General features: G+C 45.1%; 1 protein-coding gene across 6 annotated transcripts in view; it reads right to left on the bottom strand.

Annotated features, from left to right (window-relative positions):
• The window catches only part of TUB (TUB bipartite transcription factor), a 134667-nt gene extending 118675 nt beyond the window's left edge, over positions 1-15992 (bottom strand). For 2 of the 6 annotated variants that reach the window (XM_071427915.1, XM_071427918.1), the window contains exon 1: positions 15551-15992. In XM_071427915.1, the coding sequence (XP_071284016.1) occupies positions 15551-15606 (56 nt within the window). In that variant the 5' untranslated portion in view covers positions 15607-15992. The remainder of the gene's footprint in view (positions 1-15550) is intronic. The other 4 variants (XM_071427910.1, XM_071427913.1, XM_071427911.1 and 1 more) reach the window with 2 other exon arrangements.
• Between the last annotated feature and the right edge of the window lie 11908 nt (positions 15993-27900).

Below are 27900 nucleotides of genomic sequence, written 5' to 3'. Positions count from 1 at the left end.
ACCTCAAGCTCCACAGGCCACCGAGCACTGCATCAGCCACATCACTTGCCCTGCTTGTCACAGACCAGAGGGACTGGGATGTTTTCAATTCTCACCAGGACTTGTGCCTATTTTCATATTTCTCCTTTCCAACCTGTGTGTGCAAGTATCAGGCTTACCTTTTCTTTATCAGAGGATCAGGAATGACACATGAAGAGCTGCATGCAGAATTTTCAGGAGACCGAGGGATTTCAGTGCTCCTCTAAAGAGATTGGGATTTTTTCAGCCTTCAGCCAAGTGTTACCAATTTCCTATATCTTTAAAATGCTAGATCTCTTGTTAACTTAGGTTTTGTAGGTTTGGTTTTTTTTAATCCTAAATATGCTTTTTCTATCAAGATCTATGAAGATTGATCAACTAAGCTCACTCAAAATATGCCACAGTTAGAATTTTAAAAACATACCTGGATTTGTTTAACAGACTGATGCTTTGCCTAAATCACAGGTCAATCATAACAGGATGGGAAATTTGTCATAAAAAATAGCACCAATACTTGCAAACTTGTTAACTCAACTATCGTTTAAAAAAGTCAACTCAAGTGACCTGGATTTAAAGTCAACTCACCTGAAAAATCAAGCATCTGAAAAATAAGCAACATATCTCCCAGATGAAGCAATTACCTAATTAGGGATAGTAAAGCAATGAGCATCTCATCAGTTTGCTATTAAACACCAAAGAAAGCATTAATGTGTATATCTGGCAAACAGCTCCAGGTGACTTGACAGACATATTTATGATAAAAGATTATAAATATAACAGAAGCCATTTCACATTCCACACAGGAGAAACTAGGAGCTGAAAAAAGTATTTCAGAAGCATCTCAATGATTTTGTGATGATAAAAGTGGCATTTTTGTTAATGCCACCAAGCCTTGAATACAATGCCATGCTCCTTCTGTCTGCTTCAAGTTTTCTGCCTTTTGCATTTGCAAAATCAAAAGGGTTTACAAGATGAATGTGAGTTATCCTCCACCCTTTCACTTAATAAAAAACAACTATGACTTAGTAATAAACAACTTTAATGCAGCCAGTGCTGAACTGGAGTTCAAGGGCTATTTCTTGGAAATCTGAAATACACTGAAACCTCAACAAAGAAAATGGTACTCTATTAAATCTGCACACTGTGGAGGAATACTAAAAAACCTCTATTGGGTCATAGATACCAGAGTGGTAATAAACTCATGAAAAATTGTTGTTTTAGCTATTTTATCTGTTCAGCTCTTTAGTACATGGTGTAGGAAAGGAATGGCAATTTACCAACATCAGTCAGCCAAATCTGATGCAGTTACACACAGTTACAGGTGTATTAAATTGCTTATCCAAATCCCACCTGCAATCCATTGGACACAAACCCCAAGCTATGTAACAACATTTTCAAAAACAAGTTTAAAAAATCGAGGTTTGTGCTGGGGCCACTATGGCACATTAAGATGTAACATCATCCACCTGCACTCTTGCTGTCTCATGCTTAAAAAAGAAAAAAAAAAAAAAAAGGCAAATCTCCATGACCATTAAGGCTAACAGGCATAGCTCACACTGAAGGAGGCAACCCAGACTCACCATCCCTCCCTTTGCCTTGCAGTTTAAGTGGTGGAGATTTGCCTTGATTTTATAGGAAAACCTACAGCTGGCTGGAAAGGACTGGATAGGGTTACTAAAAATGTTGTCTGTTCTAGCAAGGGGGATGAGCAGGCTCAGAATAAGTTAAATTACGTGCACTTCTGCACCATTCTCACTTTTCAATGTGATAGTCTCAATTACAGGTGACAGTTTCTATTATTGGGAAAAAATGCACTGAGTGAGAAAAAAAAAAAAAAAGTTTCTGGATCTGGCAGGTTTCAGGAAGAAATTCCAGCCCCATGTTAGCAGCCTCCTTCTTCTTCTTTGGAAAGGCTTGACCTGCAGGGAGGGAGGAAAGACTGCTCTGTCATTTATCACCATGATTTCCAGCTATCTTGTTTTTTGGAGACAAACAATGCATCTGGAGGCCTCTGAGAAGCAGGAGCAGTGCACCTCTGCGCTTCGGCGTGACTGCATGAGTATGACATAGTTGGACAAAAAAGCCTTTTCATTCCCCCTCCTACAAGAGCCCCAGGGGATTCAGCTTCCTCTCAGTACCTCCTGCAATCTACATAAAGCTATTTTTTGCCACAGGGGCTCAGTGCTGAGTGACTGAGCACTCTGGAGTAACACTTCTTGGTAACACTTATTCTTGGTAACCAAACAGCCACTCGGGGGCTTGCTCATAAAAACCCAAAATGGGGGGAATCTGCAGGAAAACTGCCCAAGACTGGATTCCTCACAGCTTCACAGCAGCTGGAGGGTGAAGGATAGTCCATTTTTGTAGACATGTTTCCTAAATCTCCAGGCAGCTCTGCCTCAAAGAGTGCTGAGCAGCCCCAGCGATGGCTGTGACATGTCCCAGGAGCTGCCTGCCCTCCCCACCAACACTACTGTCAGAACCCCAAAATTTGGGATGTCAGGATCCAGAAATTCATGGTTCAAGAGCTCAAATTTGGGGTTTGAAGGGGTTTGAACCTAAAATTGGGGGTTGGGGGGAGCTAGGATACCAAACTGGGGGGCTCTGGGGATGGCAGAAAATTGGAGGGATCAGAACCCCAAAATCTGGGGTCAAGACTTCAAATTTTGGGGGGTTTGGGAGGTCCAGGGCCCTACAAAATCACCCAGTTTTGGACCCTAAATCTGAGGACACTAAATTTGGGGACATGGGAGGGTGTGGACACCAAATTGAGGGAGCAGAAATTTCAGGAGACTGGAGGGGTCAGAATCCCAAAATCTGAAGGGTCAGAACCTGAAATTCAGGGTTCCAGAGCTCAAATTTGGGAATTTGGGGCATCCTAGACCTGAAATTTGGGGGTTTCAGGATGCAAACTCCTGGGAAGAGACCTCACACTGAGATGAAAATATTGTTTCTGATGAGTGTCTTAAGTCAGCAAATAGAAAGGTGTGCTTATTCCATTAATTAGAGCTTTGGGATTGATTTAATTAAAGACAGGAAGGAATTATGTCTTGCAACACTGAGCAAGGCAGGTGAATATGATGTATTTAGGCAGGTAGAGTGAAAAAAGGAATGCAAGTGCAGGATTTGAGGCAGGGGAGCTACGTGAGCTTAGCACAGCTGAAGTCACAAGTAGGAATTGGATGCACGTTTGGGAGGAAGATTCCCCATTCCCTCTGCCCCTTTTGGGTAGGGCTATTTTGAGAGTGGGGAGAGGAAAGGCAGGACATCAGCACCTCTACCCACATCATTTCCTGTATGAGGAATCACAGAAGAAATGGAATGGGTTGGGTTGGAAGGGACCTTAAAGATCATCTTGTTGTGACCCCCCTGCCGTGGGCAGGAACACTTTACTCTAGACCATCAACCTGACCTTGAGCTCTTCCAGGGATGGGGCATCCACAGCTTCTTTGAGCAACCTTTGCCAGTGCCTCAGCACCCTCACAGTAAAAATGTTTTTCCAAATATCCAATCTATGACAACTCTTTCACTCTGAAGCCATGCCCAGTGTCCTGTCACTACATGGCCTTGTGAGAATGTCCCTCTCCATTACAGGCTCCCTTCAGGCACTGGGGGGCTACAGTGAGGTCACCCAAAGCCTTCTCTTTTCTAGACTGAACAATCCAAATTTTCTCAGCCTTTTCTGACAGAAGAGGTGCTCCATGCCTCTGATCATCTTGGTGGCCTCCTCTGGACCCACCCCAACAGTTCCACGTCCTTCCTGTGTTGAGACCCCAGAGGGACAGAACTCCCTCCTTCACTCTGCTGCCCACGGGGCTCTGGATGCAGCCCAGGATCTGGGGAATTTCTGGGGTGCAAGTGCACGTTTACACATTGCAGGGTCATGTCCAGCCTCTCATCTATCATTATTCCCACGTCCTTCCTGGCTGGGCTCCTCTCCATCTGCTCAGCTGGGCTTTCCTGTGCTGCAGGGGTGCCTGGCTGCTCACCTACCACTGCACGTGCAAGGCTCCCAGCTCTGCAAAGCTGTGCTCTCACTGCACAACCACCACACAGTAATAACATTTCAGAATGTGATTAAATACCTCAAAATAGCAGCTCCTATTTCTCTGGCCAATGCTCAGATAATGCACTATTGGGACAGCACAGATTTAATACAGCAGGCAGTTGCATCCTTCATGAAACAGCTAAGGGAGGTGAAAAGCTGTGAAGATTCTCCCTCATTTTCTCTAGCCTTGTCCACTGCTAAGGTGAATCAAAAATAATACCCGTTTGGGTTTTTTTATTATGGTCCATCACCAGGGATGTAACTGCAGTTAAATTGGAAAGAGGAGACAAGACAGTAAAGTAGCAGAAAAAAGAATATAAAGGAGAGGACTTGAAAGAGATGGAAGTAAACAAAACACCTTTCTAAACTTCCTGTATTTCCTGCACCAACACCTTTCCAGACCAAGGGACAAGAATACGGATTTGGTTAATAAAAACCTCATCTAGTGGCCCTAAAAATCTCCTAGAATATCCAGAGGGTGTCTGAAAAGCAGTAAAGAAAGGTGAAGTTCCCAGTCACAGAAAAAACAAGATGGTAGAGCAAGGAGAACCCTGGCAGCTCTCAGGGAGTGTCATGGAGTGAAGTTCACATTTAATTCTAGAGACTTTCCCCCTTCCACACCCAAAAAGGAACATCCTTCCTACACATGGGTGAGCACAAGATGGAGGGTGCCAGGTTGATGTCAGCAATCCAATTCCCTAAGACATGCTGGGTAACACTTCTTGTTTCCTCAGCCATGTTCTGTGTCTTCTATTAGAGATTATTTGTCTTTTTTACATCCATAGACTGGAGTACTCATAAGCCCATCTGGGGCCAGGGCAGAGAGCATGAGGCTATAGTTAAATGTCAGCCCACAAGGCTGTAACCAGAGCAAAGCTGAACTCAAATTTAAACAATCAGCACCTCTACAGTGAGACCTTTCCCTGGTACCTGTGCTCTTTTTCTTTCATTTAGCAAAGCCTCATGCATAGCATCCAGGCAAAGGTGAATTTTAAGTCAGACTAACAAACATTTAAGAAGAGTCTCCCCATATCACAGACATCAAGATCTGAGCATATATTTGAGTAGTTCATTACACAAGGATGGGGTTTTCAGTTGTCCCCCCTCAAAAAAAAAAAAAAGTTATAAATCTGCTGTATTTTATGCAAGAAAAATTTGACAGTGCCTAAGTTATAATGGTACACAAGTTATAACTTAAAGACCTCTGGTAACTTTTGCATGAAAAAAGTTGACAGTACTTGTGGACACAATTCAGGTATCATTATAAAACTTTTTGCATAATTTCTGCACCATATTAAAAGAATCAATCTGAGATATTTCAGAAGAGGCTCATTAAAGGGCTCTAGTATTGTTCTCTGCTAAATAATCTGTTTTATTACTCCCTCTCTCCGTACCTATTCTTATCCAAGTCATCTACCCTGACTTGCCAACTACCTACACAAGAGTGGTGAAGAGAAACTTAATTAAAAATAAAAAAAAAGATTCTATATTTCCAGCATTGACGTTGAAACATTCATACTTCATTTACTGTACATAGAATTCAGAATTTTTGTACAGCTGCACTGTGACTGAGATGCCATCAAAAAGGTAAACTTGGACACTGCAACTGTAGGAAAAAGCAGTTGTTGGTAAAGAAGCCAGAATTTCAAATACACTCAGGGGCTCACACCACTGCTGGAGCATCACACTGCTCCTGGAGGCACAAGCACTTTTGTACTGCACAGTACATCAGAAGAATATATGCATAAAAATATCAGCAGCTTCTCTTTGTGCCTAAGTCTGGACCAAATAACCAGCCAGGAAGGTAAAGGATAAGATGCAAAACAATATTCTTTGCAATGTTGTTCTTTTCATAAGAATCACAGGAAAGGGATTTAGGGACATACTTCATAGCATGGATATGATCCCACAGGTCAATAGGGGCAAGGTGAAAGCAAAAAGAGATTTTTAGCAGGAAGATAATCGTCAATGCCAAAAAAATCAATTTGAGTCAAAGATATATGCATACCTTCCTCTATCAAGAGAATTTAGCATAGCAGGAACTGCACTCAGCCTCACCCTGCACCCACAATCCAGGGCTGTTCCCACAGCACAGATTCCCCAGGCTGGGTGGGAATGCTCCACACAGGATGGCAGAGAAGCACTGCAGAGCACTCACACTTGTTAATTAACAATGAAACTTGCACCTAGACAAGTGCATTTTTGTGTACCAAGATGGGAACAGATCCTTGTCTCCCACACTTAGAGCAAGGTTTCTTTGGACTCTTAGCTCAGCATCACTTTGCTTTATGCTAACAAACCTACAGCTCATCCAAGACAACAGGAAAACCTCACTGCAAGGGATAAGCAAAACAAATGCTTCTGCTTTTGCAGGTATTTCACTTGAATTACATTTTAAAACAACCTATTAGTCCATGCAGATTTCCCAGTGAATGAATCAAATGCATATAATGTATCATAAAGACATGACAGTGAACAAAACAGAGTTAGATCACCACATTTGAGCTTCAGTTTCCCTCCCAGGCACATTTGAGATGCCTGCAGTCCCAGCCTAGCCAGGAGGATGCCTGGTGGACAAATCCTGGCCTCACTTGCCCAGGAGCAAAGAGTGGGGCTGCAGGGCCTTTTGCCTTATTGGCAGCCAAGACCTGATGCCCAGGGGAGACAGTAAATATCAGGAAAATATCACCACCTTCCTTCCCAGTCTCAGAGGCAAAAAGCAATATATTTGCACTTAATGATGCCATATTTGAGGTGATATATTTAATAATCCCTGTAGTCAGTCTGAAGCTCAGCCCCAGGAGCTCCGAAAATGACGAACATAAATAGCTGTGGCTTAGCCTCAGCTCTCTTGCAAAGAGCAGCTCACCTGCACCCAGAGCTGATGGGAGGAGTGCACCTCCACCTGAACTATAATTCAGACATCAAAAAAACCCCAGTACATTATTCTGTGGTTGCTCATTATTTTTCTTAAGAGAGAGCAAACAACATCTGTGTAATACAACTACAAGTGGAGAGTGGAATCAAAATCTCTGGTTTTCAACTAGTCTGGAACATTCATTCTCAGCTCTGATTTTAAACTAGTTCTTATGTTTTAGTTCAAAGCTCCTTTCCCTGGTATTCATACACCTGCATTCCAAGCACAATTCCCTTGGATCTCAGTGCACGCATCGCTTCAGGAATAATTTTGCATTTGCAAAAGGATGAGTGAAAATAGCCCAGACTCTGATATGAACACCTTTGGCTGTAGTATCCAGCATCCCATACTCCTGGAGGTAATCCTCTTACTGTGATTAGCAGAAGAACAGAAGGGTTGTAAGGAGGGACTTAGTGAGCTTTGGCCTCAGACAGGGTTCATAGCCCAGGCTGGCTCCTCTGCTTCTTGCATGAGTGACCCACGCTGAATTTCAAAATCCTTGCCAAGTAAATACATGCAGGGGATTTCTAGGAAGGTGAGAAGAAAAATGAAGTGTGCCAGAGAGAAACAAAAGTGTACATAGCATATTGTGAAGGTGAAAAGAGAGTGAAATTTGAAGTGGTTGTGATGTGGGTGATGCAGTTACTGGGAAAATGTGGCAGGGTATCTGTGCACATAGAACACAGCTGGGGAGAAAACCACAGCAAGCTTCCAAGAAAAGGGGACACTTACCCATCAGTGTCTGGATTTTAGGCCTGCTGAAGCACAGAATGCCATGGAAAGAAAGTTACTGCCAAGACCTTCAAATCTTCTGTTCACACAACACACTGGAGTCCTGCTCCAGTCCCACTGATTCCCAGCTCCCTCTCAGCATTTACCCTTTACTCACTTGTTGCTAGTAATACAAGGCTATAAACCATTCATTATTTAGAAAGCTTCTGTTTCCTCCCCTCCAGAAATCTGCTCTGTGCAATTGAGCTCCTCTGAGATTTACTCCGACCCACCTAAATAAACCCAACCAAATCCACTGACCACATATGTCATTCTTGGTCACCGCACTGCCTCACATGTACATAAAAATCAGCTCATCTGCTCTACAATGTTTAATAATGAACAGCTCCCAGTTTCCCTACTGGCCCCTCTCTTTATTTCTTGCTTCTGATTCATCTGCACCTTCCTACCAAAAAAATCTTTTCTACTCTGAGTGCACTGTTTCACAATCCAGATGTTAACTCCATTCCACTAGACCTTGTTACGAAGCCCAAGTTTCATTATTCTTCCTAAAACCAGCCAAATTATACTAAAAAGCAGAGCACTTTTATTTATTCCTACCTAAGATGAAAATAAATATCATGGAGGGATAAACTAACTTTAAGCAGAAGCTTCAGTTTGGGAAAGCCCATTCAGCTGTACTTCAATAGTACTGTGTTAAAAAAGAACAAAATTCAAGCGAGGAATGAAGCAAAAATTGAGCTATTTCTTAGAAACCACAGCATCTGCAAACAGGCAAAACAGTCTGTGTGGGGCCAGCCTCTCCTGGACCGACTCTCTGACTGACAGCTCCTGCCAAATCCCTCCAGACCTCTCCCTTACACAGCCTTCCTCAGAAAGCTCTCTGGGACCATCTTTCACCAATCAGCAAATTCCCTGGCTTCCAGCAGGATTTTAGGTTACAGCTCTGCAAAACAACCTGGGAGAGCATATCTAGAAAAGCCACAGTAAGGAACTAGCTTTGATATTCCAGAAGTCCCAGCAGAAGATGTTTGAGCAGGATTTTCAAGCAGGATTTTCGAGTTGGAAAAGTTTCACTTTGAGAAATATGTTTTAAAGGATTGCCAGCAAACTCTGTGAAAACAAGAGTGAATCTAGGTGAGCTTGCACACAACTCCTCAAGAACAGATCAATAGTTGAACATTAATATCAATGACATCTGTGCCTGGAGGAGCCATGAGGAACTGTTCCACTCTCTAAACAGCCCTTTGTGTTCCCAGGCAGCAGAAATGCACAGCGTGGAGGAGGAGGGTGCTGGGGGTGCGTGAAACAGTGAAACTTCAAAACAAACTGGACTGCTTCCAAAACAGAAGAGTACTGCTTCTGGAATTACATCTAGGCATGATCTTGTCTCCCTAAGGACCCACAAATTGGTGGAGGAATTTGAGCTGGCACATTTACTAGACAGGTAAGTAAGTAATTGGATGTTTGACACAGTGTGGCAGTTTGTCACAGTAATAGGAGACCCTAACACACCACAGCGCCAGCAGGATAAAAGGAATCAAACACACAACACAGCAAGCTCATAAAGAAATAATACTGTTTTTTTTCAAGCAAGGTGACTTACCTGCCTAATCACCTATGTAGTATACTTCTAGAGACAAATTACAACTTAAGAATTACTTTTGAAATTGATTTTGAGCTGATTTGTTGACAATTAGCTCTTCAAAGACCTGTACTCCTCTGGGAGCATCTTTGTTTTCATACAAGCTCCTGGAATCTTCCCCTGCTCTTGACCTCAGCATTCAAGCATTGCAGATATAGCCAAGCACTGGCTAACATCCCTCTTCTACAAACACAGGTGGCTGCTGGCTGAACTCAGCCTGGTCATCTCAATGGACATCCCACTGTGTCAACAGCTGGGATGGCTCTTCTGTCCTGACTCATTTCTGAAGGGAAAAACCATCTCTGTTGGTGCTCAGCCATGAACATTATTCCTCATATTTCCATTAGTAGTGGCATTCACACAAATTACATATTGGAGAGAGAAAAGGTGTTCTTTTTATGAAAATGCAGATCATGAGCGACGTGGTTGGTTTTTCTCTCAGATATAATCTAAGGCTGAGAGCTGCAGCGAGAGCACAAAGAGTATCTGATAGCTCAGAGCTGCAGTGCTCTATCTTCCCTGCACTGTGCATGGATGCAGGCACAGCAGAGAGTGACAATTCCATGCTCCAGCACCAGGGATGAGGCACTTAACATGTCTTTTAGACATGGTAACAAAAGGCGTTCGCACAGAGTGTGCAATGAGACCACAGAGCACGGAAAGAGAAAAGTGCTAATAGGAGACCCAGAGCAGCATTTCTTGTGGTACATCACATGCCATTTCTTGAGGTACATCACTCTTCACAGACATTTTTGTTGCTTTCCTATTCCTCCTTCTATCCTGAAGAAATGCTTGAGTTATCTTTATGGTTCAAGAGACAACCTGAAGGCAGGATTTAAGCACAAAGCTTTGCAGAGACCCTGGAACTTTAACAGAGGTCTACAACCATACTGACAAAAGATGTATATATTCTGTGTCAATTTCTATTGCAAGCTAAGACTCAAGTGATTTTCTCCTTCTTACTGAAAATTCCCAGCTTATGTTACCTGGATATATAACATCACTACAGATAAACCACAGACCAGATGTAGCACTGACTTTCCTTTAAAAATTTACCCTTCACTCTCACTACTGAGCTGCTGGCTGTGATCTTTACTGCTCCAAGCACCAACCACAGAATCATGTATGTTGGAAATAACCATGGAGATCAAAGCCAAACATTAAACCAGCACTGGCAAGTACACCACTAAACCATGTCCCCAAGTGTCACATCAACATGGCTTTTAAATATCTCCAGGGATGGAGACTCAGCCAGCTCCCTGGGCAGCCTGTTCCAGTGCTTGCAACTCTTTCAGTGAAGAAATTCTTACATTTGTTAGGATTGTCATGCTACACGTGAGCCCAGTAGGTTTAAATTATATTCTCAGGCTGCTTTTGCTTAAGAAGCTTTAAAATTTCTTCTTCAGGGAAGCAGGAGCTGAAGTTTTCTCTCTCACACCTCTCTGCAAGGCTGTCACAAGTCTCTGGAGGATTCACACACTCCAAGGATGTTCTGCCAACCAACACAAAACATTCACCTTGAGCATAGGAGGATGCACATGAACTCACCTCAGATCATTCCTAGTGCCTTGGTTTAAGGAAAGAAACATCACTCCCAAACTCTAGCTTCTCCTATGTCATTGAAATTAAAATGCTTTATCATGAAAGAAAAATAAAGAACTTAATTCCAGCAAACTAAATGCACAACACTGATAAACTTATAAAGATTTCTCTATCTGTTACAGGAATGTTTTATTCTGGCTTCACTTGAGGGTTGGCTGATTCTATCTCTCCTTTTGACCCACAGAACAACTTTCTCTTCTTGTCCTCCCAGATTCTTTGTCCAGTGATTACAGCTTTAAAGGAACCTCATCCAGGAGGAAACACCTGAAGACACAAGAAGGCAGAGGAGAGAAGGGTGGCTTGGCTGCAAATAGAGAGGAGCTGCTCTTTGGTGTAGTTAAAGTGCACTCACTGCAGCAAACCTGTACATGCTTCAGGATTTCACAGATGCTACTTCAAAGGAGAGAAGGAAAAAGAAAGTTAACTTTCTCTAAGAACTTTTTTGGATGAAGTTTGGAGGACAGCCCTATTTACTCATTGATGAAAGCATGTCCCAGAAAAATCAAGACAGAGGAGTCTTAAAAACCTTCAAAAACAAAGATCTAAGATCGAAACCCTCCAACTCCATGACCCAGATGCACTGTCACAGCTTTTTAACATAGGCTAAAAAAAGGCAAAACCAGAAATAGCAGCTTCAAAAGGAAGTAAAAAACAACACTGATATCCAGAATAGAACAAAGATACAGATCAGTGGAAAAAAGTTTCAAGCTGTCTCCAACAGTTGAAACATCCTGAAAGTAGGTTTCCCAAAATATACTTCCAAATGCTGGTGGATAAAACCTCCATCACTCATAGTGTGGTAATTACTGAGGTTGGGATGGCTGCACTGAAGCCCTCCCGGAAAGAAACAGAGAGTAAGTCTGGAGACAAAACAGAGAGAGAAAAGGGTGGAAAAACTATGGATGTGTTGGTGTCAGGAAGAGATGTGAGAAAGGAGGGATGACTTCATATTTGGCATTTTGCTGTGGCTTGTTGGCTTGTTGTTTTTTTTGGTAAAAAAAAAAATCTTTGTTCAGGCATGGGTATGATGCAAAGGTTACATGTTCCTTCTGCAAAACTTCTGCTGCTCCTGAAGAAATCCTTCTAGACTAGTCATGAGAGCTAAGCACAGTCCAGTGATTCATGAAAAAACCTTGCAAAATCATGGAGAACCACTGATTCCTTGAAGTTTTTCCAAATATGGACTGCAGATTCCCATTCTGCAGTACTTGCCCATATATTTGATTTCAAACAGGTCTTCTGTGGCCATGGATTGACTGAATTCTGCCCACTGTCCTAAACTATGCCTTCAACTGAATTCAGCTACATGAATGTTATCAGAGCTCCCTCAAGCCTTCATGAGCACCATTTTGACCTCCAGTGGTCAAATTTGGGTTGTGCTGTTGAGGTTTAAGCATTTGACAATCTGGTCACCAGCTGCTGTGAGTGCTAGGAAGGACTCAGATGTTCCAGCTCATGAGAATGGATCTTCATACCAGCCAAAGACTGTTCCCCGTTTTCACCTTCCTATCATATTAATGACTCTTCTCTCTGAGCTTTCATTTCCACCTGGGAATGATGAGAAGCACTGGATAAAACCTCCCTACCTGCAGATAGCACCAACACAAGGAGGTTTCAAGCATCTCCAAGAGCAAAGGCCTGCATGGTTCCCAAAGGAAGCTGGGGGGAGGCAGCAAGAGTGCTGATGGGCACCAGCCCAGCTGCCAAAACCTGCACCAGCACTGAACACTGGAAGCCTGGAGGAGAACAAGTTCCACTCTGCCCTGGAAGATGAGTGTTTCTGCACACCCAGGGACCACAGGCACAATGAGCAGGTAGTGTGATGCTCAAGAGGAAAAGAAGCCAAACAGAAACTGAATATAAACTATCCAACAAACAGCTTGTCACCAAGGGCAGAAGGTGAAAGAGAAGATTTTTTTACTCTAGAAGTTAACCATCTGAACCCAGAGCTCCTGAGTGTTCCTAGGACCATCAAAATATCCCTAGTTGTTGTTTAAATTGCTGCTTGTCCTGTGCTTTCAGCTGGCAATGTTCAGAATGACCAGGAATTACAACAGCACTAAAATGGGAGGACAGCAAAGATATGCACAAGATAAGGCCAACTTTTTGGAGCCAGCTGTGGAAATGCCAATGTGATCATTAAGAGCTTTTTCCAATTGTCCCTGCTTCTTTCTCACACACACACACTGCTCTAGGCTGGGGTGGGGAGTGGGGAAAAGCTCTCCCTTGGTTAGGAGAGCAGCTGAGGGGAGCTGTGCTCAACAGGGCTCCCTCACCCCGAGTTTCCAAGTGATTGGATTTGCTCTGGGTTGCACAAATTATCTGCAGGAACAACCTGTGGATATCCTGGGCAGCAAGCCTAAGGGAATACCACAATCACAGGCCAAATGCTGAGATACACAACAAATGTCAAATAAACCCCATTAGAAAAATACCTGCCAGCTGCACACACAAGGGACACAGCAACTCCCCTCATTTCCATGGGGAAAAATCCCTGCCTGCATCTTATGGAGTCCAAAGGCCAAACCCTTTGTTTAATCAGTTTAATTTAATAGATGATACCTGGCTTCTTTTTTAATTATGGATGTAATTGTGTTTATGGGAGGCAGCACCTGCTCCTTTGGCCCTGTCCCTCTATTCCTGCAATGCTGATTCATGGATGCCAACACAAGAGGAGTACCTGGGTGTTCTTTTTCACAAGAAAAAGACGTTGGCCTTCACACAGTGCTTGGCTGTTCACAGGGCTGTCCCACATGTCTCTGCCACAGAGCTGCCACCCCTAGAGCCACTGGGACTCCTATGGCCACTGGTGAGCGAGACCAAAGCTGGGACATGATCCAAAAGCAAACATCAGCCACCAGGGTTTGGGATAAAAGGGAGTTAGCTCCTTCTCCTGCCAGGAACCTGGGCACAAGATGGGTGTGGAAGGGCAGGCTCAGCCTAAGAGAGCAACTCTGCATTGATTTTCAGAAGAAGACTGAGTAAAAGCCATGACTCCTCAAAGGACTCCTCATCCTCACAGCACTGAAATATATGTGTGTATATATATGTACAGTACATAGTTAGATTTATTAGGAAAAACCCCCAAACCCGAGAACTGGCCACCAAAAAACCAGCCTGGGCACTGCAATATTGTATTTGTGCCCCAAGATGATGTAGGAGAGCCAAGCAGGGTGAACACACAGGTGCAGAATGTTCCCAGGTGAAGGCTGATGAGCACTCATCAGTGACTTCTCTGTCAGGGTCAGGAAGACTGAAAACTGGAGAGATAGATTGCAAGTAATACATAAGGTTAGATCACAATGTGATAGCACCAGGAGAAAACCTCCAAGAGGAGTTTCTGTGAAATGTTTGGGTTGTTTACTGTAGGGTAAGAATATTGAAGCTGCTGTAAACTTGGGCTGCATGGGACAGACTGAGCTCTTCAGGGTCTCACTGCTGCTCTTTGAGCATGTGCCGTCAGATGGAAAGAATCCTCTGCATGGGACAATGCACCATAAAATCACAGCTTGTTGTATAACTCAGTTTTACATGCACATAAACACATACACCTCCTTTTTAAAGAAAATATTGTTCCATTGGCATCACCATATCTGTATTTTTTACTGCTAAGGCAGTGGGAATGCACCAAAAATGAGTGAAACTCTCTAGATGCACATATAAAACATACATACCCACACATCCAGGGAGCGTGGGCAGTGCTGAATACCTGGTTAACCCCTGAAAACCACTTCCAAGGGCTATTTCTCCAGAATATCGTGGTGGCGATTCAGTGAGATGCTAACACTGCTTATGCTTAGCATTTCAGGTGTAACATCCACACAGAAAAAACAAAAAAACCCCCCCACAAACAAACACCATGAAAATAGTATGAAGTTTGTACCTTTTTCTTTTTTCTTGATGCAGGCTTGAAGAACCTGTCAGTCACAACCATGATTCACATAAAACAAAACTAATGCTGCAGTAAATTTCTGTTTCCAGGAAGAGGAAAAGCATGCATGCTGGTTTGAAACACAGTGGGAATATTTCAAATTCGAATTTGAAATATTCCTAAATTCAGCCTGCTCAGCTCTGTGGTACCCAGGCTGCACACAGGGCTTACTCGAAAACATCACTCTTTAGCCACATCCTGGCTCCCTGCCACCTTCATTTCCCAAGCTTTAGTTTATATTTGTTAAAATCTTTGAGCAGCAGTTCCTACAGACCACCTTTAAGAAGTCTGGGCGACTGCTGAGGTGATCAGTGCACCTCAGACCCTGCTCAGAGGAGAGAGCCTGGGGAACATTTGCATTCAGGGCTGGGAGCACCCCCAGCCTGGCCACCCACCCCAGGGTGAAACTCCCGCCCCGGTTTCCAGAAAAACACCTGCTAAATATCATCAAACACCGCTGCTGGAGTTACTGGCAACACAGGGTGTCCCAAGAATGGAAAAGCAGCACCAGTAAAGGGTTTTGCTTCCCTGAAGAAGGCTCCCCATCTCGGTTTATATAAACAGCGTGATGGTTTCAGAATATCAGGAAGGAAAAAAGAAAAGAAAATAATTATAAAGAAAAAAGAAAACAACAAACCAGAACAAGACAGACGATACCTGTTGTAACTCCATCTACTGTAAGACATGTTCCTGTTGCTGCTGACACCATCCATCTCCGGCTCGGCTACAGCGCTGCCGGCATGGCTCGGCTGCCGCGGGCAGGGCAGGGCAGGGCAGGGCCGGGCGCTCACACACCTGCCTGCGGCCGGACCCGCCCCGCCGCCGGGGGCAGCCGCCTCCGGCCCTGCGCGGCACGGCCGGGATTCACCGCCCCGCAGCGGCTTCGCATCGAGCTCCGCTGCTCGGAGCGAACCACTGCCGGTGCCGGGGAGGGAGGAGGACGAGGAGGAGGAGGAGGGAGGGATGAAGAGAAGGGGAGGCTCCCGGGGTTCCCGCCGAGGGGACGGACGCTCAGAGGCAGCGGCAGACGCGCAGGTAACAAACGGGAGCGCGGCTGCTAAAGCCGCTTAAGGGATTTTCGGCGGGGCTGTGCTGAGGAGCGCGGCGGCTTGTGCGCCTCCTGCTCCGGCACACGCGCCTTATTTATTTATTTATCGCGGTTGCCACAGATACGGGTCCATTGCGCTGACATCAGCCGCCTCCCACCCAGCGCCGGGCCCGGGTCTGGCCGGCGTGCTGGGCCGGGCGGCGCACGGCTGCCATGGCCGCCCGCCATGGGGCCGGCAGCGCCCGTCCCCTCAGGGCCGCGGCCTCGCCGCTCGCCGCCCGCTGCGGCCCCTGCGGCTGGCAGGGGGTGGGCAGGGGGCACTCGGGGTGCAGAAAAACGCCTTGCACTGCCATGTTCAGTCACTGGCTTGGCACAGTGCATGGTCCCAGTTCGCCCAGGGCAGGGGTGTGAGAGCCCTCCAGCCTCGACGTGGCTCTAGCAGAGCTGGGACCGAAAGCCGAACCATCCTTCACAGCTCCTGCACACACATCCCTGGTGGAGACGGCAGTGTCCAGTGCCAGGGCCTGTGCCGAGCGCTCTGATGGTCACATCCCTCAGCTGAAGGCAGCACAGGGCCTGTGGTGCTCCCAGGTGCCCAGTGTTGGGAACCAGGACTGCTGCCCAATGTCCCACGATTGTGAGGCTGGGCTGCAGTGTCAGGCAGAGACAGCAGGATCTTGATCCCATCTCCTGCAACACCACAGCACATGGGGCTGCCCAGAGGGCATGACCACCCCTAGGCCAAGGGAGATGCTTCCAGAAGCAGTGCCAGGTCAGCACAGTCAGCCCCAGGGCAATGCAGGATATCTACAGACACACAGACAGCTGGGGGACTGCTCTCAAACCTTTCCAGACAGTCCCAACTCTTTGGCCTGTGCTAGTATCTTCTGGCTCCTTCTATCAGTGCTTGGCAGTCAGGTGCCCAGCCCTGCTCTTATGTGTAAGGTCTCTCATAAGAAATGTATAAGAATCCCAAGGATGCATAAATAAGGACTGGAAGGGACTTGAGTGAATCAGGCCCAGTCACTCATCTCACACACCACTGGTATCTGATGAGGGTTTCATGCTGAAGATCCAGAGGCTGCTAGTGAAGAGCTCATAGAGCTCCAGAAAGCAGCTGAAAGTCCTGGAGTTCCACCCTGCTGACAGAGACTTCCCATTCTTAGCTCAAAGGTATTCATGGACATCAGTCAGCCAATTGTTCTTGCACCATTCAGTTCCTTTAGTTCAAATAAATTAATATCTGCCATTACTCTTCAAATTCCCAGTCTTTATTTTCAAAGGGTAAATAGACCAAACCCTCAAGCCCTTAGCATCAGGACAGGCAGAACAACTCCAAGAGCTTTTTCCATGTACCATTTTTAACCCAAATCAAACCCTTCCTGAATATGAGTGGTATTTGGCCATACTTCTTTCAAACAGGGAAAACATCAAACAGGGTTCCTTGGAATGGCAATTAAAGTGCCCAGACCTGAACCCTGCTCCTTGTAACTGCATATACCCTGTTGTTGATGTGATGTATAGACAGTGCATTCCCATTTATCTCTTTTATTATCCACATGGAGTGACCTGGATGAATTGGACCATCTGGAAAGCAGAGTTAGTCACGGCCCATCTCCTCCACCTACCTGCTCTGCTCAAACTGAGGCATTTGGAAATGGGCAAACTGAAACCATTTGCTTGTCTGTGGGATTACTCAGGCCAACATGGGAGCAGCTGAAAATCATCCTGATGAGCCCCTGCAGCCCAGAGAAGCCTCTGTCAGAAACAAACCTCTCAAGGCACATCAATAAAAGCAAGGAGCACAGGTTGTCTGCTCTCCTCTTCACATGTCTCATTTAAAGTGTAGCTCACTGGCACCTCAGGCTCCTTCTCACTCATCCTGGACCAAAGCACTGAGCAGGAGAATGTCAGCCACGGTGGTTCATCCTGACAGTGCAAACACAGCCATACAGCCAGAGCTGTCTTGTCCCAGCATGCTGAGGCAGGTGGGATGCAAAGATTTGGGGCTGACCCTGCTGAACCTCAGGGCAAGCACAGCCTCTTTACCCCTTATATACAGGTAACACATCAAAACCAAACCCCCCCCCTCCAATCAAATTTTGGCAGAGTAGTGCTTGGAGAACTTGCCTGTGCCTGCCTCAGGGGACCCCTTCACACACATCCGTGCAGAAGAGATGCTCCAGAGTAGAGCCCAATGTGGTCACCACTGCTCTGCTGCAGGTAAACAACAGCTTGAGAGTCCTCAGAAAAATACTCTGGGCAGCAGCTTTAGCCTCCTGGGACACAGGTGTCTCCCTGCTTCCTGCTCCTGGGTGACAGCTCCCTGAATGCTGTCTCCCAACCCATCTGCTCAGGAGTATGTTAATTTCTTGTTTCACTAACTCATGTTGTATGTTAATTTCTTGTTTCACTAACTCAAAACAAACACTAATGACTGACAGTGAAGCCTTTGCCTGTGATGGATTGTGAGCAGCTCCAGGTCCTGCTGCTGGGCAGTGACTTTGCTCTGTGAGTGTCCCAGCTCTGTTCCTGCCCCTGACCCCACAGCCTGCATTGCTGACCATAGCACTTCAAAGCTGAACTTTTCAGAAAGGTTTGGATGGCGAAGCTGGGGCACTCATGAGCCCGTGCAAGGGGCAGCGACACAAATGAGATCCATCCTGGAATTCAGTCAAAGAGAAATGGTTTTCTTGTCATTCAGATCCATGCTGGAATTCAGTCAGAGAGAAATGGTTTTCTTGTCATTTGCTCTGCTCCCAGTGCTTCAGGGCATGTGTCACCATGTGTTTGAGCACGGCTGCATCCACACACATCCAAAATGAGTCACGTCTGCTCCCTGCTTCCAGAGATTCCCTCTGACCACTGCAGATGCAGGGACATCTCAAAGCAAGAATGTTTAATCCGGGGGAGCAAGGGCTGAGCTTCTAGGTTACAGCATATGAGTGCTGCAGCAGTAATAACATTTCAGTTCTTCTTTAAAGCATTGAGGAGCTGCCCCACAGACTCCATCCCAGTGCCAGCTGGGAGAAAGACTGGAACTGAGCACTGAAAAGATACAAAATCTTCCTTGCTTCAGGTGTTCAGAATACTGAACAAATGACTTTATCACCCAAATAAATGTCATCTGGAATACTGGCCTGAGCTGTTGAAATACCACAGAAATTAAACCAGCAGCAGGGCTACAGCAAACAGGCTGTTGCTGCATTTCCCTGCAGACAAATGGCAAAGTACCTGCTGAGTCACTGCACGGAGCCCAACAGGTTTAACAGTGCAAAGTAAGAACACAACCTAAACTCCAGATTAGATATTCTAGAAACACTCTGGGTTTTAAGCGTGCTTTTTGGGCATGCCCACTCTGCGATTATGTATATATATGTTGTATCAACAGGACCGACGCTGCCCCCACCACCCCAAACAGTTGCTCACAATGAGATTAGGAGTCCTTCGGCGGCGCTAATTAGTGCTGACGCAAGCAGGGATTTCTCGGAGCCCTCGGGGCTGCTGCTGCCTGGAGGTGAGGATGCTCCCGGGTCTGCAGGCGCTGCCCTGCCACAGAGTCGCCCGATAATATCCCTGCCCTGCTGCTTCGACAAAAAAGTTCCTCCCTCTGTCCTCCCGAGGGGCTGCTCGGGTTCAAATGGCGTTCTGCAGGTGAGGAGGAGAGCATGGATAGGGGAGATTCGGTCTCCTAAGCACCTTTGTAACAGGGTTTTTCAGACTGCCACTGTCCCATGATGTGAGACACCCCCTGCCTCCGGCTGGGGACAGTGCCAGGGTGACATCTGGGGCACCAGTAGACAACTGCAGCCCAGCCTGCATGGCAGCTCCAGAGGAGTCAGGCTGGCTTGAACAAAACAGGCCAGTTCTCATTTGGTAACCAGACTGCATTCTGAGACAGCTCCAGGAAAACCTCCAGGAAAACCAGTTACAAACCTTCTCACACCTGGACAGTGGACTCCCCTGCAGAACAAACACCTGGACCTTGCTTAGGAGGAGATTTGGGCCCATGGACACAGGAACAGCACTGCAGAGCCTGCATCCCCACAGGAGCTCTGCTGCCTTACAAGAAGCATGAGATGCCTGTGAAAAAAGCTCTACAAAATTTTAAAATTAAAAAAAATTAGACAACAGCACAAAAGGCTTGTGGAGCAGCTTGTTAAAATGAGGAGAAACACGCAGCAATGGGACAGGCAGTGGTGACTCCAGGACACCCAGCATCCCTGCTGGGGACTCCATAAACCAGTGCCTTGGATGACATAATGCTTTATGCAGGGAACTCAGGAAGGAGGAACGTGCCTGTCTGCTTTTCCACTTTCCCTCACATTACCCTGCCAAAGTAAAGCTTATGAAAGTTGGGCTTAACGATTTTGCCTGAAAAGAGGGTATTTACATCCTTAAGAGCATCTGGCATAATTCTGTACTTCATCTTCCTTTCAAAGGATAATGCAGCTTCTAAAAATTCCCTCCAAGAGCCATTATGATTTTATGCTGCTCCTGATACAATAAACAACTTCATTCGTCAGGCTCCAGGCATTTTGCAAAGAAGCCAGCATGACAATTTACATCTTGCAGAAAGGAACCTGAAGCAGCACAGCTTTCCTAGCAGCAACCAAGACAGCCTGGGAGACACCCACACTGGCCCTGCAGCCTCCACACTGCAATGCCCCCATTCCTACACAGCCACAGGGTGACCCAACCCTCTGGTAATCTTCTGCCTGGAAGAGTTTAGAAACCTGGCCGTGCCACCCATGGTGGTTTGAAAGTCCCAGTATTCACAAGTGTAAGAAACTGGCTCTGTATTCATGAGAGCTCAACTTCTTCCTTCTTTTTAAGAGCAAGAAAATACCATATTTACTATATATATATATATATATATGATGTGTGTATGCTATACTTGCTCTATAGAAAATACTATAATTACTAAAGCAGAGGAAGTCCACAGCAGCATGGGTGCTGATCTGTATTTTTTTAGCAGGCTCAGTCTCCCTCATGGACCCTATTGCTGAAAGGATGAAAGGACATCCATCTGGTTTCATCCATCTGTACAGTGTGAACTGCTAAGGCAATCTCTTGGTAATTCATTAGCTCTTTTCATCCTCTACTACTCTCTGAAATATATCCTGATTTCTCACATGTACAGAAATGGTGGGACATAAAACATAAGACTGTGTCAATGGAGGAGTATAGTGGCCTTCTGTCAGGTATTGCTTTGTTAATCAATAAAAATAAAAAGCTGAAATATAAAAATTGCACTGACAATTTGGAGTTTCCCTTGTGTTAAAGAAGGCACAAAGCAGCTCTGGACAAGGATGCTCCAACCCACCACATTCCCCTTCTCTGGGACACTAGCAGCCTCCCAGTGTTTCCCTCAAGGCTGCAGCAGCTTGTGTCAGCCCTGAAGCCCCTCAGGAGCCAGCTGGCAGTTCCACTCTTTGGGAAATTCCAGTCCCTAACATCCTCCTATCCATGAAAGAAGTCCTGAGCTTCACAAACCAAAATTCAGGTCCAACAAAACTACAGTAGTTGGGTTTTTTTTCCAACTTATGCTCCAGGAGCAATGGCATCAGCCCCAGGTGTTAGCAAAGGTGTTTTAAATCCCTGCCCTGCACTGCATGTGTTGTTCCCATCCCTGTTCCTCCCTGGTTCCTGCTGGCTCCAGCATTCAGAAGGAAACTGTTGATGCCTCATTTGGTTGTGTCCTCCAACACATACTGACATTCCCAGATTTCTGCAGCTACCACAGACAGTGGCTAGGTATCCAGCCAGGCAGCCCTGTCCTGAACAAGGACTGACACTGACTGGCTTCTAATACAGCGATTTTAAACCATAGGATGGTTTGGGTTGGAAGGGAAATCAAAGAGCATCTCATTCCAACCCCCTGCATAGGCAGTGACACCTCTCACTAGACCAGGCTGCTCAAGGCCAGCCTGGCTTTGAACACTTCCAGGGAAGAGGCATCCACAACTTCCCTGGGCAACCTGTTCTAGTGCCTCAACAGCCTCACAGTAAAGAATTATACCTTCTTCCATAAGGCATTTTGCTAGAGAAGGAATTCACTACCAGGAGCATTAAAAAAGGCTCCTCAGGCTTTATAAATCAGAATCAGGAAGAAGGGGTGGGGGGGCAGAAATAGCAAAACAAATTAAAAATCCAATCATTTACTCTTTCCAAAATTAATTTTTAAAGCTTACAAAATACATGATAGTTGTTTAAATGTCAAGAGAAATTTGGATTACTTTAGGTAAACAGAACATGAAAATATCAAAAAGTGAATTTGAAATCCAGACACGTGCCCCACATGCATCAGGCTGTCCCCTCTACTGGAAAGTGGGAACTTTGCCACCTCAGTGTAGTGACACAAGCCAAAAATGAGGTGGTGACCACATTTGAAAGGGCAAAAAACACTGTCATTTTCAGTAGAGCAGGCAAAAAAGCATCAACAAATCTTCCTGCAGCTGTCAACCCTTTCACATCTCAGGTTTATGAAAAACAGTGACAGATTTCACCCTGGAACACAACACTTATGCTTGCCAGGCTTTTAATGTTGTTCTGAAATTAATAATGCAATTTCCAGATAAGGAAAAAAAGTCACTTGATGCTGCTCAGGCTGAGAGGAGTTTTGAATTACAAAATCCTTCACTAGACCATGAAACCACAGTAGAGGTCTGTTCTTCTGCAGGGCATTATTTCACAGGATCCATGTATGGATATTAAAGTAGCAGAATCTTCTGGCAGGTGATCAGTTGGAAACCAAACTGCAAAAGCCTTGTAACGTATTTATTCCTCATTCATAGGTAGCAGCTCATAATTAAAGATCAAAGCCCCTTGTCCTTCTGCACACAAGGTACAATACCTATTTCATGGTTCACTTAAAACATCTGAGCCTGAGCTGCAAGACTTCACCATTTGTCTCCTTGACATCCCACTCAACAATCAACTCCTCTGAAATGGGAAGCAGCATTTCACACATTCTAAAATAACAGAGGTATCTGATTAACCCCCTAAAACACATCAGCTGCACAAGCCATTGCTCCTGTTTCTGGATCTCTGATGAGCTGGAGCCAGCAATGCAATCCTGGCATGCTCTGGGCAGCCACCATGGTCCAGTGCAACCTTCTGGCATGCATGAGTGCAAACCTGACCCCCAGGTAAGCCACAGAGCTCTGCTGGAGTTCTAAGCTGCTTTAAAGAAAACTTCTGATTTCAAAAAGGTCCTTGCCTTTGTCCTTGTAAAATTCCATGGGCCCCCACTGACCTGTTCCTCCAGCAGCCCCATGCCCAAGCTCACCAGCTGGCTCTCCCCAGCATGGTGGCACTTGAAAACATGTTAAGGGTGCACTGAGTTGGCTCCTTCAGGTCACTGGCCAAATATTCAGGATGCCAGGTGAGACCCTGCAGCCTTTCCCTTGTCACCAGACTCTGCCTGGAAGTCAGCCTGGTACCCACTGAGGACCACCACTCCCTCTGAGCCCAGGCCATCAGTCAGTGCTTTACCCAGCCCACAACACCCTGAACCTTGATATCAAAACAGGGTGGCAAACAGTGCTGAAAGGATTGCTGAGCTGAGGCAAAAGCATACACTGCTCTCTCCTCATCCACAGGTTCAGTCACTTCATCACAAGGGCAATCCTGGTGGGCAGGTGGGGCTGACTCCAGGAAATCCATACATTTATACAGACCATTCCCAACCACTTCTCTTTTATGTGCCCAGAAACATGTTCCAGGAGGATTCATTGCACGACTTTCCATGCACAGAAGCAAGGATGGCTCCCTGCAGTGCCCTACATTGTTTCCCAGGCCTTACTTGAGAAAGGGGGCAAGGCTTGCTTTCCTCCAGCCACCAGGAATTTCCCGGGAATTTCCATTAGTTCCCAATGGAATTTCCATTAAACATGCTCATGAAAGATGTCCCAGCAGCCTTGTGAGGGCATCAGCAAGTTCTCTCTCCATCTTGGATGGGCTCCATCAGGTCCCTGTGCATTTGTATGCGTCAAGTCCTCCAATACAACCCCTGCCTTGATCCTTACCCACTGCTCCTGCCTCTTCTCTCCTCATTCTACCTCCTCACATAGACCTTGGAAATCAGCTTGGTCAAGGCAGTGGAGATTGTGGGTACTGTGTCTACTGTCACTAAATCACCCAGCAACAGCTCCCCATCTTCCTTGTGCAGCACCTAACTCCTGAAACACAAACAGAGGGGAATGGTCTGGAATATGTCACATTCAGTCCTAGCAATATGAAGATGTCAAAAAGGAGTTCTAAGGAATTTCTCTGGTGCTAAAAGTGAGAAACAGGTGTGTATTTTCTATTTTCACTCCACAGCCCTTCAAGGCCATTCCTTACAAGTAATACTGCTGGAAAGAAATCATCACAAAGCAGCTCCTGGCAGCAATGGAAGAGCCCAAACCTTAGAGCCAGGCAGTGACAGATGCCTTCCCAGATACCCTACAAACAAAATTTGGTTTCAGTAATCGTGGATGCATTATTTAGCTGAACATGAAGTGTTTATACATAACTTTCTGACTGCAAGTCATATGTTCATTGTTATTATTGTTACTAACAATACACAAATATCACTCATTTTTGCCTTGTCTCTGATATTCCCCACACAGCTGGCAACTATAAAAGCCGGCAAACTCTGAAGAAATTAAGAATTTGTACAATGTTTTAATTAACACACATCCAATGTTTTAGACTTGCAAGCATCCTTCCTGCTTTTCAAATTGATTTCTTCAGAACCACCATTTATAAAACCACTGTTTTTCCCCAGCTACCGACCATCCGGATTTTACGGAATCCATGGAAAATAATCACTCTGAAATAGCCCTGACGCACGGCCCCTTTTAATTACAGACCATCAGCTTTGCATTCCTACCCTGCCTGTAAGCGCAGGCACTGGAGCTCTGTGCGGGATCCCGGGAGAGCAGCACTTCCCAGCTGCACGCAGGCAGGCAGGGCTGCCCCTGCTGCCATCTCGTGGTGGGCTGCAGGAGATCCCGGGGCGTTCCGAGCAGTCCTTGTGCTCCACTGCTCTCCTGTTCAGTTTAACTGATGGGAAAACTGGCTTTAGCACACCCTAATCCGCGTTTTGCACTAAGAGATAGGGAATTATGAGGTTTAATCACTGCCTCTACTTGCATTTTTGGTGTTTGCACGTTGCTTGCTAATTTCTCCCTCTACAATGTCAGAAGCATTTTTTTTTAATGTAGTAATTTAAGAGTGCTAAGGTCACTATAAATAAGAGTCTCTCAAACCCTTAATAAATGAAGTCTTAAATTCTAGAATAGCAAGCAAGAAACAGAAAAGTCTAGAACAGAAAGCAAGCCCAGCACATATTCACAATCTTGTTCCTGAGTATTACATTTTCCTTGTGGTTTAATCCCTTGCCTTTTCCACATCTGTGGTTTCTCATTTAAAGCTTTTTCTTTTCCCAGCTAAAGGCTACTCTAACTACCCCAATCCTCATTTCTGCACCTGACCTGTTGCATGCAAGTGTTCCCATGGTCAGAGCTCTAAGAGAATGTTTAAGGATCAAGAATTTTCCAAAGTTTTCTGGCCTTCCAACATGTGTACACAACATTGGGATTAAGATTTCTACTTACCACCATGTACAATCCAGAATTTGCTTCAAGCCTTCAAATTTTAACTTGACTTTAAACAGACCCAGGTAAGAGGGCAGAAAAAGCCACACTTACAAATTGATGAACTGTACATTTACCATTCACGATGCCCTGAGCAAGAGCCCATCTTGACAATTTTAAGCCTTCATGTTTTGGCAGGCTGCTGCCCTGCTGTGGTCAGTGCAGTAATGAAGGCAACACTCCCATGTCCCCCTGTTTCCAGCTTGGTTGTTTTCCTAATTCTATTTGAATGTTTCTTTTATCATGGTTCTGGTATGTGAGGGTAACCAGCATCAAAATCTATACCTAAATCAAGTGCAAATGCATTCTGTTCAGCCTGACCTTTCCCAGCAATGAACTTCTGAAGAATAAAGTGCAATGCTGGCTTTGTGGTAACTGCCTTCCAAAGCCTCCTGTTGGGAGTAAGTTCATCACAGTCTTGTAACAAGATGTGGCAAAGCCAGTCAGCAGCTACACAACACCATGGGTGAAACCGTGGCACATAAATGATGTCAGAGGAACCTTAGCCAATGTTTTTGTTATAATCCAGACTTGAACTTTATCAATGATGACTAACCACAAGGCCATGCATGTAAGTCAGAGTTTTCCTTGGCATTAGTAGGAGTTAACACCTTCCAAATGTATTTTGTTTTATTAACCCTTTCACTACAGCTCATCTCATGCTCCCATGCATAAAAAGGCTTTTGCCTATGAGCACATCACCCCCACTCCTCATCCAGTGGAGCAGCAGGTTCAGCAGTGAGAGGCCAGAAAGAGCTGTTACTTTGTGCTTTGAAACACAGATCCAGACCCTGCCCTGGGCTCTAGGAAGGACAGGAGATAATTTCTGGGTACATTTCAAACTCTCTAGATTCCTGAACTGCAAGTGTAATAGATTTATGGGTGCAGCCTTGAACTGAAGTAAGTGACAAATGTTAAAGCATTTCTTCTGCCAGGAAAAGTTGTAAGAATCTCTCTTGGACCGTCAGCTAAACTCCATCCTACAGCAAGGTGGCAATGCTGTAAATTCACAACCAATCCAAGGCCTATGGATCAGGGCTACTCTTTTAAAAAGACTGACAAGATTCCTATTCTATTGTTTCAAGCACCACACCAGGGCCAGAAGCATCATTTTCCACCATTACTTTCAGCTACAACAATTAGAAAAGCAAATAATTGAAATACCTTCAGCTGTTTTGAACTCACAACCACCTAGATCACCATTACAGACCAAAAAATCTCAATTACCTTTCTAAAGGTTTACTTCATGTCTGAAGAGTAGGATCCAAATGCCTACATTTAACATCTCCTTAAAGTGCCACAGTCTTGAAAAGAGATAACACCACAGAGATTTCTCTGCACATTCTCTCCAACAGAAGCCTTAAAAAGCACATGCACATGTCTTAGTTAATAAACTTTGCACAGCAGCTGCTGGTGGTGCCAGGGTTGTTTATTTTGTTCACCATGTTTACAACGTGGCTTAGCAGGTGTAGGTTCTTTAGCATCAACCTCTTCAAAGTTATCCATCTCTCCAGGTGGAGCTCTATCACCTTCTCTATCAGCTATGAGGAGCTGCATGTTAAAAAAACTTCTTTTTGTAACACTCCACTATTTAAAGCCATTCTACCATGAGTGAAAGGTTAAAAAATAAAGAAAAAAATTTATAAAATCTAAAGATATGCTCACTGAACAAGTTCAGTCTCAGCACACATGCTGTAATCTGTTGTCTTAACTCATTCTAAAGCCACATATTCAGTGATTTACCTCCAGAGAGCTTTACATAGCTAAGAAAACACGTGGTGTTTGCTACAGGCTGTAATTTCTTACATTTGACTTGAAAAATGCAATGCATCTCCCAAATGTGTTTCCACTGTAACTCCTTGTTTGAATCTTCCCCACACTCCTCCTAAGTAGCCTTTCATCAACCAATAAATCCAGCAGGGAGGGGAAGCTATCCACTCTCTCAAAACTGCATTACACAACCTAATCTAAATTACATTAAAAAAACCTCAAATTCCTCTGCAATGCCTGGCAGGAGCTTGAATCCAAGGTTTAATGTCTTGCTGCTGTAAAGGTACCTGGAATTTGTTTCAGCCCTGTTTTCTCAGGAGACACTTCCAGATTTATGGCAGAGCACCTGACAGTGAGCACAGCCTGAAAACACAAGGGTTGTTGATTGGACCACTGACTACACATTTCAAGCCAAAGCAAACATCAGCTTTTGTCATGACTTAAGCTGAAATGTTTCTTGAAAGTAAAGTTTCTTTACTTCCAAGCTTGAGGAAAATGCTGTTGCAGGTATGTGTTGCTATTCCCCAGCCAGGTTCCATCACTCC

The sequence above is a fragment of the Agelaius tricolor genome, unplaced genomic scaffold, assembly GCF_023055355.1.
Source record: "Agelaius tricolor isolate 1412-34295 unplaced genomic scaffold, bAgeTri1.0.p SCAF_5, whole genome shotgun sequence".
Lineage (NCBI taxonomy): Eukaryota > Metazoa > Chordata > Aves > Passeriformes > Icteridae > Agelaius > Agelaius tricolor.
The sequence above is the reverse complement of the archived record's forward strand: the minus strand, read 5'-3'. Positions and strand labels throughout refer to the sequence as shown.